The sequence below is a fragment of the Rhinichthys klamathensis genome, unplaced genomic scaffold (assembly GCF_029890125.1).
Source record: "Rhinichthys klamathensis goyatoka isolate OS25496 unplaced genomic scaffold, OSU_Roscu_1.1 h1tg000136l_1, whole genome shotgun sequence".
NCBI classification, from domain to species: domain Eukaryota; kingdom Metazoa; phylum Chordata; class Actinopteri; order Cypriniformes; family Leuciscidae; genus Rhinichthys; species Rhinichthys klamathensis.
The window spans coordinates 207570-224146 of record NW_026606671.1 but is presented as its reverse complement, the minus strand read 5'-3'; the positions used below and the strand labels follow the sequence as shown (position 1 = coordinate 224146).

Sequence of the window (16577 nt, the reverse complement as noted above, 5' to 3'; positions counted from 1 at the left end):
TAATTTAAGTTAAAAATTAAGGTTTGGAAAGAGCTTCATATGATCTGTACCATGTGTGAGATGAGTTAAGGAACAAAGTTTCAGTGCATTTTTAGTGAGCTGACCAAGATTGCTGACCCTAAAGAGTGACTTTGCAAAAAGAAAAATTGCTGGGTTCATTTGTCTTAACTGCTGTTCATTCATTCTATCGAGCGCTGAATAAAACAGCAAAACATTTGTTTATTTGTGAAATTGGAAATAGCCATGTTAGTTGTGTGGATGGATTAAAACAATTAATATGTTCAAAGATTCATGTTTAAGATTGTGTTTGTAGTTCTAGAAAACAAACCAACAAACAGATTGTGACAATTAATTTATTTCTCTACCAGTTAGTTTTCCAACTTTGATAATATATACAAAACTGTCAGTTTACAGTTAACTGGATCATGGTGACCTAAAACGTCCCTTTGGTTGTCAATCCAACACGATCCTTTGTCTTTTATGACACATTCCTTAGACAGATGTTATATGTAAAATTCATACAATTTGATCAAACCTGAAATATGCAAAGCCACTTTATGTAATTACACTTCAAGCTCATATCACAGGATACGAGGACATTCTGTCCCTTAGGCACATCAGAAGGACTCTCAAGTCTTTAAAAGCATTGATTATGAACCTGTGCAATGTTCCCCAGTAATGATGATAATAAAAATATGTAATGCTGAAATCACATGCCGTTATATGCTGGTCCCCCGCTGCCCTCAGGCACAACCCAGTTGATGTTCTGGCTGGGGTCTTTTATATCGCAGGTCTTGCAGTGGACGCAGTTCTGTGCGTTAATCTGTAATCTCATGCCATCGCCCGTCTCAAGAGGAACATACTCGTACACACCTGTGGAACAGGAGGGATCAAATGTGGCAGCTTGTTCACCAGAATTTTCCATCAACTTGTGGAGCATGTTGATATTGTATTATTGTGTGCAACCAAAAGTCTAACAAGGAGGTTACCATTTAGTTTCCATTGCTAAGTGTTGCAGAAACGGTTACATACCAGCCGGACAGAACCTTTGCTCGGGACCGTCGTAAATCGCAAGGTTTTGGGCCACAGGAACACTGTCGTTTTTGAGCGTCAGATGGGCTGGCTGGTCATGCTCATGATTAGTCCCACTCAAGGCTACAGATGACAACAGATCAAAGCTGATCTTCCCATCAGGCTTTGGGTACTCAATGGGTGTACAGTTCTTAGCCGGCTTCAGCTGATCACAGTCCAGACCTACAAGACAAGCATTTGTTTACCATTAGAAATAAAATGCACTTTTCCCCATTTCCTGTGCTCAATAAATATATACAATCAGTTAAATTAAATAAATCCAAATAAATTCACATTTACATTAATAATGCAAACAAATGCATGTCCATATGTCCATTCAATGATAATCAAAATAATTAGGTCATAATTAAACTTTTCAAAATGTAATTTTTTTACCATAATCTTTGTGTTCAATGATCTTATAGCTCAGAATACTGAATTTGCATCTATTTGCAATGTTGTCTTTGATACAATGATCTGAAGGAAAAGCTTTTGTTATTAACAAGCAACCAGCTTCTCAGTTCATACCATTATGCTTCAGAGTCCATGGTTCTTTTCCTCTAAAAATCCAGTAGAAGATTCCTGTGTATACCATTCCTCCGTAGAGTCCAAAGTAATTATGGAAAGATGGTCTGATGTTCCTCACAGAATACAACTCCTTCCAGATCCAGGACTTTTTAAAAGCTTCCTCATATTCAGGAATATAGAGACCTAGCAGAGAAAAATGCACACACAAAAATACTCTAGGACACCTTGAGTTACACCTCAGCTAATTTGCAAAGATGCCTGGGCTGGCTACCTGCTGTTTCCGACTGCAGATTCTCATCTGTGATTTTCATGAAGGCTGTCTCGGCTGCCAACATGCCACTCTTCATGGCCGTGTGTGTGCCTTTGATCTTGGGCACGTTCATGAAGCCCGGACTGCACCCTATCAGCATGCCGCCTGGGAAGGTCAGTTTAGGAATCGACTGGAGGGGAGATCATGGATGTGAGAAGTTAAACAAAAGAAGAAGAAGAATTTATATTGAGAATTTCAAGTTGCCGACATGCCTGGAAACCTCCTTCATTAAGGGCTCTGGCTCCATATGCTATCCTGTTGCCACCCTCCAGGGTAGACATTATCAAGGGGTGATGTTTCCAACGCTGGAATTCCCTGAACGGGCTCAGGTAGGGATTACTGTAGTCCAAACCTACCTGAGGAGACAAACAAACATTTGCAGTTCACCACAGCAGAATAACTGCACTGACCCTTCGCAAAGCTCCTTACTGTTGCCTGCTAAGACGAGCTGGACAACGGGGCTTTGAGGATACAGCAATATTAAAGACAAGATGAGAATGCACAATTAAATATAAACTGACATACACACCACTGTTTTTGAAAGAAGTCTTATGCTCACTAGCTGAATTTATTTGATAATACATACAGTAAAAATAGTACAATTTTATTACAATTTAAACTAAATTAAATTCCTTTTATTATCAAGCTAATGGAAACTTTAGATTCTTTGATGAACAAAGTTCAAAAGTACAGCAGTTTGAAATTGAAATCTTATGCAACATTATGAATATATTTCTGCCAATGGTGATCACTTGAATGCATCCTTGATTAATACAATTATTAATTAAAAAAAAAAAAACTACTAACCACAGACTTCTGAAGGGTAGTGCATGTTCAACACGGTATATCTCAAAACTGCTCAGTACTACTAACAGCTCAGCAAGCGAAATGTACTTAAGGGAAAATATTTGAGAGCAATCATGAGATTTTACACAGTTCTGTCAATCAATGTGTGTCATTTCGCAGAGATAATGTTAGGGTCACCAGGGCTTCTGTAAGAGCACTCAATTTAGGAAGACAAAATTTGGTCAATCAGCTTTTTCATTTACTATAGTAGAAAAGTGGAACTTAATTCCACATTATATTAGAGATTGTGCAAGTCTCAGCAGTTATAAAATGTCCTTAAAGACTTGGCTGAAGGAGAATCAACTATGTGATCATTGACCTTTTTTATAACATGTATTGTATATCTGTACTTTTGTTTTTATGCAAAATGTTTGTCTATATTGTCTTTATTTTCTTTGCCCAGGGACCACAGATGTAAATTAGCTGCATAGCTAACTCTGGTACATGGCCTGAACTGTGCATGGTCCCTGACAAATAAACAAACAAATAAATTAAAATTAAAATCAAACGCTGCACTGTCTCTCCAGACAACTGTGACCAATCAGACTAGTGCCATCCTGAGTATCCGTCATTACTGCAGACCTCCTCAAGACTTCTGGAATTGAGACTAGTTTCTATGAATCACAAGCATTCCATGAAATGCCTCTTTAAAAAGCGATTGAAAAAAAAAAGTCATTTTGATAAGCTATTTTATCAGCAGGATGAGGAAATGTCCTCATAACCAGGAACAATTTCAAAGTTCAAAGCTTTTTCACACTCTTGCGCATCATTTTAGCTCATGAAAGAACATGATGAATGAGGTCAATAATGTCTCTACAGATCAAAGCAGTCTGACAAAGACATCAATCCAGAACATTTAGTTTTAAGATTAAGGCTTCAAAGAGGACTCTTCCAAGTCCATTGAAATACTTCAATCAGGGTTTGACCCATAAGGTTCAGGAACAAGAGGACTTACAACAAAGCCCAGGGCCACCAGTGGTTCTCCCTCATTGAGGTGGTACAGGAAGGAGCCTCCATATGTGTTCCTGTTCAGAGGCCAGCCAACCGTGTGCTCCGTCCGTCCTGGGTGCCACTTCTTCTCATCAATAACCCAAAGCTAGAAAAAGCAGTGTTTTTTTGTATATTAAATAATGTTAATTATGTATTAAAAGCGTATAATATAATAATAAAATAAATGCAATTATAATTACTAATATATTAATGATATTAATCATTATTAATAATATAAATTGTATTATTTTAATATGAACAATTTATATATGCACCAATACTAAGTTTATATGCCAATAGCAAGAGCCGATTACTCAGAATGATATCTGACGATATCGATAGTTTGATTTTCTTAAGGAAAGAAAAAAACTCTCCCAACTAATGCTGTAAACTACAAAGATAACCATCTCATTTGGTACATTACTATAATACTAGAGGTTAAAATTAACAACAAAGCCCAAACTTTTATATTCAACTGCTATTTATTTTCAGATTTAATAATGACACTCAAATAAAAACTGAAATGTTGTATACAACTCAGTTGGACATAAGTTAGTTTTCATAAACAATTGTCCTCATGAAAAATGTATTCAAGCATACATATAATTGACAGTAAATAAGCTCCTCTATGGTATTTGTATAGCTAACTAACAACCTGTGAACATTGGATGACATTGTTCACAAGCTGTTTTATTGACATCTTTCCACGGTTAAAAACTGCTTGAGCGATTACAGAAGACATGATACATTTCTGTAAGTTGTACTGTATCTTTCAACATACCTTCTGATGTTCATTCATGCTTTTTTTTGTGCTATAACTTGCGCTAACTGAGATCTGTCGTCGCATTTAAGACCGAAAAGCCATTTATTGTTTGAAATTCTTGATAAAATGGACAGAATTTGAAAGCTGAGACTTTAATCAGAAGTAGCACAAAGCTCTTTGCGATCATTGAATCGGAGGGACGCTACAAATAAAGTTTGGTGTAGGGAGAAGCCACGGACCTGGCAAATAGAGCCAAAGTTGTAGTCTGAAATGTTTTTCCAACCCCTTTTGATTGACAGGATATAATCGGCACCGATCATCGGCTGTTTTTAAACAATCGTCCGATGGCCGATAGTAAAAATCATTGCTTTTATCGACCAATACTGATTATTGGTCAATACATCAGTGCATCCCTATAACGTAACCCTGTATTATATATCAATATAAAATATTAATAACATTAACACTACATGCTGATGAGACTAATGAGCTCAACTTTTAAATGAAAGCAATGACCCATTGTGCAAATATTAACTAGCTGATATCACTACAACTGTCAGTGAAAAGGGACATCAAACTGAACATGGAAATGTTTATGTATGCACGTTTAAAGCATCACCCAAGCAAGCAAGTTCTTGTACCTCTTTGAGTCCAATAGCGTATGTCTGGGGCTCACAGTTCTCCCTGAGATTGAACTGCTTGTAGAGTTGCTTGGCCAGGTGCCCGTGGCAGCCTTCCCCAAACAGAGTGACCTTAGCGTGGAGCTCCATGCCTCTCTCAAACACATCCTGTAGAGTTCAACAGAGCGTGAAATGTGGTGGTAATAGCACATGAATATGCTATTTGCACATCAGAATCACTTTAAACAGAATTACCCTTTTATATATTATTACAGTGCATCTTCCGCTGTGATTCAGATCATTCTAGCCTTGACGTGGACATTCAGCAGACTTTTATAGCATTTTTCTTATGAATATAAATCACATAAATCAAAAAGGTGTGTTTGAAATGTGTATTTAGGGGAGAAAAAAACTGTTTCATCCATCTTCCATTGCATATTCTGTTCTGGGAGGTATATTGATATATAAAACCTTATGGTGATGATGACAAACCTTTGGAGACCCATCTTTAGAAATGCCAACATCATTGGTTGCAATTCCTTTCACACTTCCATCCTCATGAAACAGCACCTGGTGTAAAAGACAAATTCACAAGAGTTTACAGAAGTCAACAGGATGTTACAATAAGAAATCAATTTACTTATTTAGCGATTTCTATAAGTCCCCACCTCCGGGTAAAAGGGAAAAAAAGGTAATTTTGATTTTATTAATTATAATAGTGACTATAACTCACAGATGCAACTTTATATGGAATAATGTAACTATCATATAGTAACTTTGTCTTACAATGCAACTTTTTATCTCTCAATGAGAATTTTAATCTCTCACAATATGACTTCATATCTCATAACTGCAAATATTTCAAAATTATGACTTTCTATCTCACAGTGACTATCTTTTTTTCATCTTTTTATTGTGCAGCAGCGAAAACATTGTTTTAAATCATTACTTTTATCTACAGCAACTTCCCCTTATTAAGTGTTCCCTCTGCTTTTAACCAGTAAACTCCTATATTCTATGACTTCAGTTGTTTTTGATTCCTGTATTTTTTTCTTTAAATAATGTGTTAGAGACTGCAGTCACAGAGTGTGATTTCAAGACAATCTGAGAATAACTACACAAATGTACGTCACAGACATTTCCATGACATTTGTAAATCACCATTTAAAAATTTCCTGATATTTCCAAGTTTTCCATGACCATGAAAAACCTGCTTACTACAGGAACAACAGTACTGAAGTTAAGTAACTTTTTCCAGGGCCAGTGATTATAGTGAATGGATCATCTTGTGGGGTTTGAACCTACCACTTTTTGGTTACCAATCCAGATCTTTAAAAAGTAAAGCACATAACTCACAATAGAAATTACAAGAAATTACAGTACAAAAGCAGGTCTAATTAATAAAAGTTAACTGCATCATTAATATAAGCATTCATATAATGAAGGCATTCTGACCTCAGATGCAGCATAGCCTGGATACAGCTCCACTCCCAGCTCCTCTGCCTGCTCCCCAAGCCAGCGTACAAAATGCCCCAGACGAACTAAGTAGTTTCCATGGTTATTCATTGGAAGTCCTGCATTCACAAATTGCATTTAATTGCATTCATATGACTGAACCAGTACTAAAAGCTCTAATAGTTTGTATAGAAAACCATTTAGGACACTGTGACACATGAAGACCATTTATTAGTTATGACATTTTGAAAGTCTCATTGTTTGCAGTTGTATAACTCTCTAAATTGGGCCATATGCAAGAATGTCAATCTCCTACCTGGTAATATTGGAACAGGAATGCGGTATTTTTCTGTCAAAATGGAAAATTTGTCTTCTGTAACTGGAGTGTTCAGTGGTGCCTGTTGGACATTAATCAAAATCAGTGTCTTGGCCTTCATGGACATTATTTTTTGTGTCAAGACAATCAGATATTTTTGAAAGTCATTTTAATACATGTTTATTTTTCATTTAAAAAAGCAATATAGCATTTACAAATCTTTGTGTGTTAAGTTAACAGACCCCAATTGGGACAGTATGTATGTGTTTGTTTGTACGTACCCCTCTCTCCTTCCAGTCTGGAATAAGCTCATTGAGTGAAGTGACCTCTAGACAGGCTCCAGACAACGTGTGCGCTCCGATCTGAGACGCCTTCTCCACTACACAAACCCGCAGCTCTTTCTCGTGCTGATTGGCCAGCTGCTTCAGCCGAATGGCTGCTGACAGGCCGGCTGGACCGCCACCAACAATGACAACGTCTGCCTCGTCAGCGAAGCGTTCCATTTCCACCCCTGTAAATATGAAAACAGACTATCACAATCATCTGAGCCTCTTTTTAATACAAAAATCACATAGAGAATTGTCTATTATTTACTATATACACACATTTATTAGTAAACTCAATATTATTACTCTCATACTGACTTCCAAGGCAAAAAACTTTGTAAATTATTTTATCAGTGTGTATGTATTAAAGATTCTGTACTAGAATTTGTGACTTACTGTCAACAAGATAATCTTACACTGTGTCTACACCTAACCCTAAACATACCTCAAACTCAGCAGTAAATGTGGGAATTTTCCAGAACAACATTTAAGTCCATAGTCTCGTAGGTATTTAATATTAGCATATAGTATATAAGGTCACCTAATATACACTGTGACCAATGTTTTAATTCTCTCATAAATTCCAAGGTTTTCCAGACCAGTAAATAAAATGCATTCTGAATATCTTTGTTCCATCCAAAAACAATGTAAAATCTTCATCTCTATCCTCCTCAGCATGTGGCAAAACTTCTCCAGCCTCTGTGTTCACTCTCACCTCTAAAGGGGATCATACATTGATGAGATAACAGAACTGACCTTCCCATCGTGGGTCCTTATCTCTGGGGTACACTGTGTAATGAGTGGTAATTCGTGGCACAGATGAGGAGGAACACCGTGAGGAGTACAACTGAGGTGCGACATGCTCCGCTTGAACCGCCTTTAGTGCATGTATACACCTCCGTGCTGCAAGAAAAAAACAGGTTGTTCTGTGACAGGTTGTTCTGCCCTCGCGCCAATAAACACGGTATCAGAGAAGAGAAGACATGTTGCTGAGAGAAGGAGGAAGTTATTTTCACTAAAGATTGCATGTGAAAAAAAATTGTGTGCACGCCCGGATAAATCATTTATAATAAATACTGCAATATTCCATAAAAAAAATTCAATTTTGATTTCATGGTGACTTTACATATTGAATTACCCCATAGTATAGTTTTACAAACACACTGTGTATATATATATATATATATATATATATAATGTATTGGCCATTCAAAATAAATCGATCAACTTTGTATAACAGGATAAGCTGCCTGTTACAAAATCCACTCTTAAGTAACAGGCCAACTAAGGTAACTTACTCATCTAAAAGAAGCAGACAGACTTGTAAGCTGTATTTTTTTGCTCACAAAATTCTGTTTCATGCATATGTTTAATGCAGGAACGCGTTATCAAACTGTTCACTTCAGACACAAGGCCACATCTGACCTGTATTCGAGTGACCTTTGCCCTACTTTCCCTGTGTACTGAACAGGGTTGTTTTAGCTATCTAGCCGAATAAACCTACAGTTTAAAACACGAAACATGGCATGTCCCGTGCATGCATGGATAATAACAACTTAACAGGACAGTAAACATGCTTTCGGGTTAACAGAATCAAAGGTTTACAACGTTCTGCTAGCGTTCAGGCTACATGGTATTGAAAGTGTGACAGTACCTTGGAGGGAATATCTACAGGCTGGAAACATTTACGGAGCTGAATGTGCAGCTGTGGCTCTGGACAAGTGCTTCCCGTGGTTTTCCAGATTAAGTGTGGACAAACAAATATCACCCCTGTTTACCCTGTTACAAAATAGGTGTCATAACAAACGTAAGTTGAGCAGCGCGTCTATTGCGCAGGTCAGAATGACGTCAGAAAAACGCGCCGGAAAAAAAAACGGGAATTTACTGCTGATCATGAGCTCATATTGATAAGAGTTACAACGTGTTCAGGATTGCGTGGCATAACTGTAATTCTGTTTATCTTTCAGGCAAACATTTAATTTCGACCGCAGGAGGCGCTCTACAATCTGATATCAGAGAGAGAGTAAAAATAAGATTTAAAAAAAATAAAAAAATAAAGTAAAATAAAAATAATGAAGAAGCCTATTTTGGGGACCATTACAGAATTGTTTTTGCATTGTGATCTAATATTTTAATGAAAATTAGCGTTAGCCTTACCTTGTATTCTATTGAATATTGCAGTTTATTTAAAAAAAAATATTAACTCATGTGCCCCCGTAATCTTTGAAGTCACCTTTAAATCAAAATGGACAATTCTCGTTTATCTATGGAGTATTGCAGTATTTATTATAAATGATTTACCCGAGTACGTCATAAGTTAAAAACAAAATCATCATCATCCTTCTTCTTGCAAAATAAAGTCCATCTCTGTATTTTCACTCGGATATGCGTTTCAATAGGAAAGGAAACAATTGCACTTTCTTTCATTTGATTGTGTATGCACGTAATGTTCTAAACATTTTATTTAATAATCACTCATAATCATCATGTTGGCAGTCAGTGGAGTTCTGTTTTTCCACTTTATTTAGTGTGCAATAGGGTCACCTTGTGTTCTGTCTCCATGCCGAGGCAGACTTGATACATCTGCTGCGTCCCAATTCGCCTACTTATACTACCTACGTTTTTGTGGAGAAAAAGAAAAAACTTTTGAGTGTGTAGCAGAAGAGTAGACAAGCGTACTTGGGACATACTGTCACGTTGTAAAATTGTGTCTTTAACAATTTTCTCTTTATTGTTTGTCGCATAGTATGCGCATCCTGTCAAACTGGCCTGTCAATCATTTTGTTCACATCACCTATGGAATGCCAAAGCTGACTTAAAGGTGCTCTACGTAACTTTTAGCGGCCTCTAGTGGTGATGTTTCGGATTGCAACCAAATTTTACAAGAGCGCTCGTGCTCAAACTCATAGACAATACCGTCTATTACGCAAATATCTCGGCGAATACTTGACGGATTCGGCGAGCACCGAGCTCGTTGGGACCATCTAGTCGAGCTGAAAAGAACCATATAAGTTCCATAGTTTTTGGTGGTGTTTTCGCGGAGATATTAGCAGAAAACCATCGGGCGCGCTGCAAAATTGCGGACGCCGGTGACGTCACGATCTCAAAAGAAAATCGCTCGTATCTCTGGAACGCAAAGACCCAGAGAGCTCAAATTCGGGGGAGGAGGTCCCAGGGGAACCCTTGCCCGAACTCTTGAGTGGCGGGCCTCGGGGATGCCTCCTACCGGATCGCCGTTCGCTGGGACCCCCGATTTCGAACGGCTATAACTCGGGGAGCCGGGCGAGTTGGACCTCGGGGGTGGGCTCGTTCGAAAGGCCCCGTCCAGCACTACGAACGATTAGAGTCTTGGGAATATTGATCAAAGATTGACTGAGATATAAGCCGAAAAACGTGCGCCTTTAACCGGACGTAACTCCCTGACCGTCTACAATAGACTGTATTCGTTCGGGTCACATGATGACGTCACTGTAGCTTTGCGCCGCCATCTTTACGACCGACGGTCTCAGTAATGCCTGCAATATGTTCTGCAGTTGGCTGCAAAAACAGCCGAAAGAGAAACCCCGAACTGGTATTTTATTATATAACAAAAGAAAAGGATAGAAGAAAGAAGTGGTTAGCTGTCATTCGAAGAGATCATCGCTGCATGTCTCATATTGTATCATCATGTCTCATCTTTCTGTGCGCACACACACGACCCGACGCGTGCGGCCATACCCCTATACAGCGCGCGAGTAATGAATTGAGCTCTGTTTCGTGTCTGAATGGACAAATACACACAACATTATGTTTAAATGTCTGTTTTGGAGAGTATTCACGTAAAATATGTCGGTTATGTCTTAAACAGAGTTGTCATCCAGTCTCTTTGGTAGAGAGAGAGAGAGACGAGGAAAACAAACAAGCATGCAAATGGAAATTATCGCGCACATTTTTTTTTCCGTGTGATTAATTGATTTATTGACTATCGCAAGAGGCCTAATCCAGATTAATGACAGCTAGCCGTGAGCCGTGGCTAACAGCGGGCAAGCTACCAGCTGTTAGTCACTTACCTAGCTAACAACTCGCTATTCAGAGCAAAATACCACCAAAATCATACATTTTAATTTTTTTTATAATACCTACATTTCCCATGATTAAATATAAATCCTTGGTGGCCAGCGCCGCACTTTTACGTCTTTTACCCATCCAGCTACAGCATATTGATATGCATCGGAACTTTTGACAGCCTTCAAGCGATCTCCACTGTATGGGGAGGGGTTATGCACAAGATATATATATATCATGGAAGGCAAGTCTGGGGCAGATAATAATGGGCAAAAGAAAACTGGGGGTAACAAATAAGGATCGGAGCCTAAAATTAAAATTTTCTCAAGGTATCTCTGTCTCTCTCTCTTATTCAAATAGGCAGTTTGGGCGGCCATACCGGGCGAGATCGGTCGTAAATATGGCGGCGTTCTATTGGTAGTGACGTAGGTGGCATCTATGAATATAAGGAGAGAGGCTCAGGAGCGCGCATGCACGTCACATCCGTTGGATCATTTCGCGGTAAATCCGACCCGGAGACTACACATAGAAATAGGAAAACTGGCCTTCAGAGGTAATAGCAAAACTCGACAAGTGGATCATTTTAATGTGTGATTACAACCCCTTCACACACAGGCAATAAAAAAAGGATTCATTTTAGTAGAAAAGTTACATAGAGTACCTTTAATTAAAAATAAATAAATACATAAATAAATAAATATACGAAGGAATGTAAAAAAAACAAAAATACATAAATAAATACACAAATAAATATACAAATAAATGTAAAAAAGTACAAATAAATGAGTATTTATACTTTTATTTCCTTATTTATGTATAATTGTATTTCTTCACACATTTTTTTATTTTTTTATTTATACATTTATTTATTTCCACTTTTATTTATTTCCACATTTATTTATGTATATATGTTTTTATGTCTACATTTATATATTTTCACATTTATTTATTTCTACATTTATTTATTTCCACATTTATTTATTTCTACATTTCTTTGTCCGTATGCTAATGAGGGGGGCGTGTTTTACCTCAGACATCAGCAATCGAGCTCAGAGTGGCAGTGCTGAAGCTTTGAGGCCACAGTGACACCTTGTGGTGTGTGACCAAACGAAACGCAAGAGGTGTATATTTATTTATTTGTGTATTTATTTATTTTTAATTAAGTCAGCTTTGGCATTCCATAGGTGATCTGAACAAAATGATTGACAGGCCAGTTTGACAGGATGCGCGTAACTATGCGACATAGCGTCCTTTAAAGACACAATTTTACAACGTGACAGTATGTCCCAAGTACGCTTGTCGACTCTTCTGCTACACACTCTGTCAATTTACTGACAGAATTTTCATTTTTGGGTGAACTAACCCTTTAACGCCAACACCCTGTGTTAATGCACCGTTTTAGTAGAAAATTAAGTTGTACTTCTGATGAAACAAGGAATGGAAGAAAATTAATGACAAGTGTATTTGAAAAAAAAAAGCTTGTTGAATTGCACAAATTGTAAAAAAAAAAATGCATTGCATTAACCATGCTTGCATTTTAATGCATTGCATTTTTTAGGGCTGAAATTCAACATGGTCGTATATTTATGCTGTGGATATTTAAATTCAAAATATTTCACACACATTTTCATTATTAAAAATTATATAATCCATATTCACCTTTCAGACTTCACTTCCAAAATATTTGGTCTGTTTAAAAATACAACCTATTATATTCGACAGGCAATCTTCAATCAATTTTATTTCAATATACAAATTCGCTTTTCAAATTCAGTGGGTCAAATTCAGTAGTGTGTTCCTGCACAACCAGAGGCTGCAGTTTCAGGATCCCAGTTTTAGGACCGCAGTTCCAGGACCCTAGTTTTTTATGACAGCGCCACTTACCGAACTGGATGATAGCGGCGGCTGTGGTTTCAGGACCGCAGTTCTAGGATCCAGGTGGTTTAGTTTATACATAGTATCAAGATCCACCTATTATCTTAAGTCTTGTTAGAAAAAATATATATATTTTCACAAATAAGATTATGGAATAGAAAAGCTCCTGCAGCAGGTGGATTAGAGCAAGAACCATCAAGCTACATGACACAATTTAAAAGATTAATATTACACTTTTACTTAAAGCTCACTTTAAACCACCATCGAGTATTTGTATCATATCCCGGTCGCGGTATTTTATATGCAGCTAATGGCTACACCTTGCTTAGCGATACTGTAAACATTCTTTATTCATATGAAAATATCCAAAATCACACGAAAATCACACACAAACCACATATACTCGAAATCATGCATTTATTAGCTTCTTGTTTCAGGTGAAGAGATGTGTCTTAGCTTTGTTATCACGGAGGTCAGAATCAGGTCAGAATGAGGAAGTGTACACACAGCATACACAGTAGCGCATCATGATGCAGAAGGGCAGGATTATTGTCACGTTCAACCACGTGAGATGATTGACAGCTCTATGGCGAATAAGAGAGCGCTGAGATCATAACTGACGCAAATCAGGAAGAGACACAGATCTCGTGTTCGCTGTTTGAGCTTCAGATCGCATAATTTGTAATTTCAGAAGTTGTAAATATCTAATTTCTGATAGCACGTGAAGGTATGCCTTCATTGATCACTATTGGCGGGCAATAAGAAAAAAATAAGAAGATAGCTAGCCCAATGAATCACTAAATTCGTCGGAACGTTGCCTTGGTACCCGTGTCGAACTAAAATGTAGAATAAAATTAGTTTAGCGTTAGCTGTACGTTAAGGAAATAATATCAGTTGGTTGTTTGAACTGATGTTTAACGTGTTCTTTATTAATTAAAGTTAAGGGTAAACATTGGGGTAATTTGGGAGCCCAATCTGTAACATTCAACGTGTAGGCCTAACGTTATTTCCCCCCACATATATCCCACACATCGCTGCATTCAGAATAATGCAAGATTCTTAGTTGTCCATTTATGTTACGGAACGACAAAGGCAGGATGCAATTGCAAAGAACGCTATTTATTATCTCAGAATGGTCAGGAAAGTACACACACACAAATGGCACAACACAGAGGAATGGTCGAGCGGACACCAGCGCTGATAGTGAGGTGACGCAGGGACCTCGGTGGACAACAGGTGGTGGTGCTCTGTGATCCAATGATGGTGCTCTGTGATCCAACGGTGGTGCTCTGTGGTCCAGTGGTAATCCCAAGACGGTGCTCTGTGGGCCAGTGAAGGTGAAGGATATCCAACGAACCGACACGACGAGAGACACAGGGAAATCCACAATCCAGGAAGACAGACACGGGAACAGGAACAGGAACACGCCAAGGATACCAAACAACGATCTGACAACATGAGACAGCAGTTACTGACATATAAAGGGACAAACAAGTGGAACCAGCTGGCGCCGCTAATCAAAGATAATCAGCGGCCACACCCACACACACGCAACAGCACGCAGGACGAGAGAGAGACGGTGAATTGATCAACCGTGACAGTACCCCCTCCCCTAGGAACGCCTCCTGGCGGGACCGGCGGATTAATGGGTGCATGAAACACAGGTTTAATTTTGGACACATGGAAGGCGGGATGAATTCTCCTGTACGCAGGAGGAAGTTTGAGTCGGACTGTCACCGGACTAATGATCTTGGTGACAGGGAATGGGCCAATAAATTTAGGAGCAAGCTTGTTAGATACGGATCGGAGAGGAATGTTCTTAGTAGAAAGCCACACTTTTTGACCAACGACGTATATCGGAGGCTTCGACCGGTGGCGATCTGCCTTAGCCTTGGTGCACGCCCTCACTTGGAGAAGAGTCTCACGGGCTCTAGTCCAAGTGTGGTGGCACCTCTGGACGAAGGCGTGAGCAGAGGGGACCGTGACCTCGGATTCGGTACTGGGAAAAACTGGTGGCTGGTAACCTAATCTACCTTCGAATGGTGTAAGGCCCGTGGATGACACTGGTAACGAGTTGTGTGCGTACTCCACCATAGAAAGTTGCTGGCTCCAGGAGGAAGGATTCTTGGAAACCAAACATCGCAACACTCTCTCCAAATCTTGGTTGGCTCTCTCGGTTTGACCATTGCTTTGGGGATGGAACCCCGAAGAAAGACTGACAGTCGCCCCCAGAAGTTTACAAAACTCTTGCCAAAATTTGGACACAAATTGGGGACCCCTGTCAGAAACCACGTCCATCGGGAGGCCATGTAAGCGAAAGACGTGATCAATAACAGTTACCGCTGTCTCCTTGGCGGAAGGTAATTTGGGCAAGGGAATAAAGTGAGCCGCCTTCGAGAACCGGTCCACGACGGTCAAAACGACTGTCTTGCCCTGGGAGGGCGGGAGGGCGGTGATAAAATCTAGCGCAATGTGGGACCAGGGTCTCGAAGGGACAGACAGCGGTTGGAGTAACCCATCTGGGGGTCGATTGGAGGATTTACCAGTGGCACAAACCGAGCAAGCCAAGACAAAACTGCGGATGTCACGAGCCATAAGTGGCCACCAGAATCGTTGCCTTACCAAAAAACTGGTGCGATTACCTCCTGGATGACAGGCCACGCTGGAACAATGCCTCCACTGAATAACGTCGGACCGACACTCCTCTGGCACAAATAAGCGATTCGGTGGGCAATCGGGCGGAGGCGTTACCCCTTCTAAGGCCTTCATGACCTTCGATTCGACCTCCCACCTAAGAGTGGAGACGACTAAAGTCTCGGGTAAAATACACTCGGGAGTAGACGGGCGTTCGGAATGATTAAAAATACGAGATAAAGAATCGGGTTTGATGTTTTTGGAACCCGGGCGGTACTAAAGAGAAAAGTCAAAACGTTCGAAAAAAAGTGCCCACCGAGCCTGCCTAGAATTGAGTCTTTTAGCGGTTCTAATATATATCTAGATTCTTGTGATCGGTCCATACGATAAAAGGTACCCCTGACCCTTCTAACCAGTGACGCCATTCCTCCAGCGCCAGTTTGACTGCCAACAACTCTCTGTTACCAATGTCGTAGTTACTCTCGGCAGGTGATAAACGATGGGACAAAAACGTGCAAGGGTGCATCTTGTCGTCTGTGGAAGAACGTTGGGAAAGAACTGCTCCTACCCCCACCTCTGACGCGTCGACCTCCACCACGAACTGACGTGATGGATCAGGGGCAACGAGGATGGGTGCCGAAACAAAGCGACTCTTAAGTTTAGCGAATACAGCCTCGGCTGTATCGGACCACCTGAACGTCGTTCTGGGGGAGGTCAAGGCAGTCAGAGGTGCGGCCAGTTGGCTGAAGTTGCGAATAAAACGCCGATAAAAATTGGCGAACCCCAGGAACCTCTGTAG

At 39.6% G+C, this 16577-nt stretch overlaps 1 protein-coding gene across 1 annotated transcript; it reads right to left on the bottom strand.

Moving 5' to 3' along the window:
• Positions 1–360: 360 nt before the first annotated feature.
• Positions 361–9029, bottom strand: etfdh (electron transfer flavoprotein dehydrogenase). The gene is made up of 13 exons (XM_056257227.1): positions 8880–9029; positions 7982–8128; positions 7181–7410; positions 6900–6981; positions 6584–6702; positions 5621–5698; positions 5150–5296; positions 3711–3851; positions 2122–2265; positions 1871–2039; positions 1600–1782; positions 1033–1254; positions 361–873 (listed from the first exon to the last, which is right to left on the bottom strand). Exons 1-13 carry the CDS (start codon positions 8908–8910, stop codon positions 710–712), a joined length of 1857 nt encoding a protein of 618 aa, XP_056113202.1. The 5' UTR covers positions 8911–9029; the 3' UTR covers positions 361–709.
• Between the last annotated feature and the right edge of the window lie 7548 nt (positions 9030–16577).

Bases quoted from the DNA above. Each gene is read 5' to 3' on its own strand.
- etfdh (XM_056257227.1), bottom strand. From the start codon at position 8,910: ATGTTTCCAGCCTGTAGATATTCCCTCCAAG. The intron at 8,129-8,879 runs GTACTGTCACAC...TTTTTCTTGCAG, and splicing joins CTGTAGATATTCCCTCCAAG to CACGGAGGTGTATACATGCA. The intron at 6,982-7,180 runs GTACGTACAAAC...AATGTCCAACAG, and splicing joins CAGACTGGAAGGAGAGAGGG to GCACCACTGAACACTCCAGT.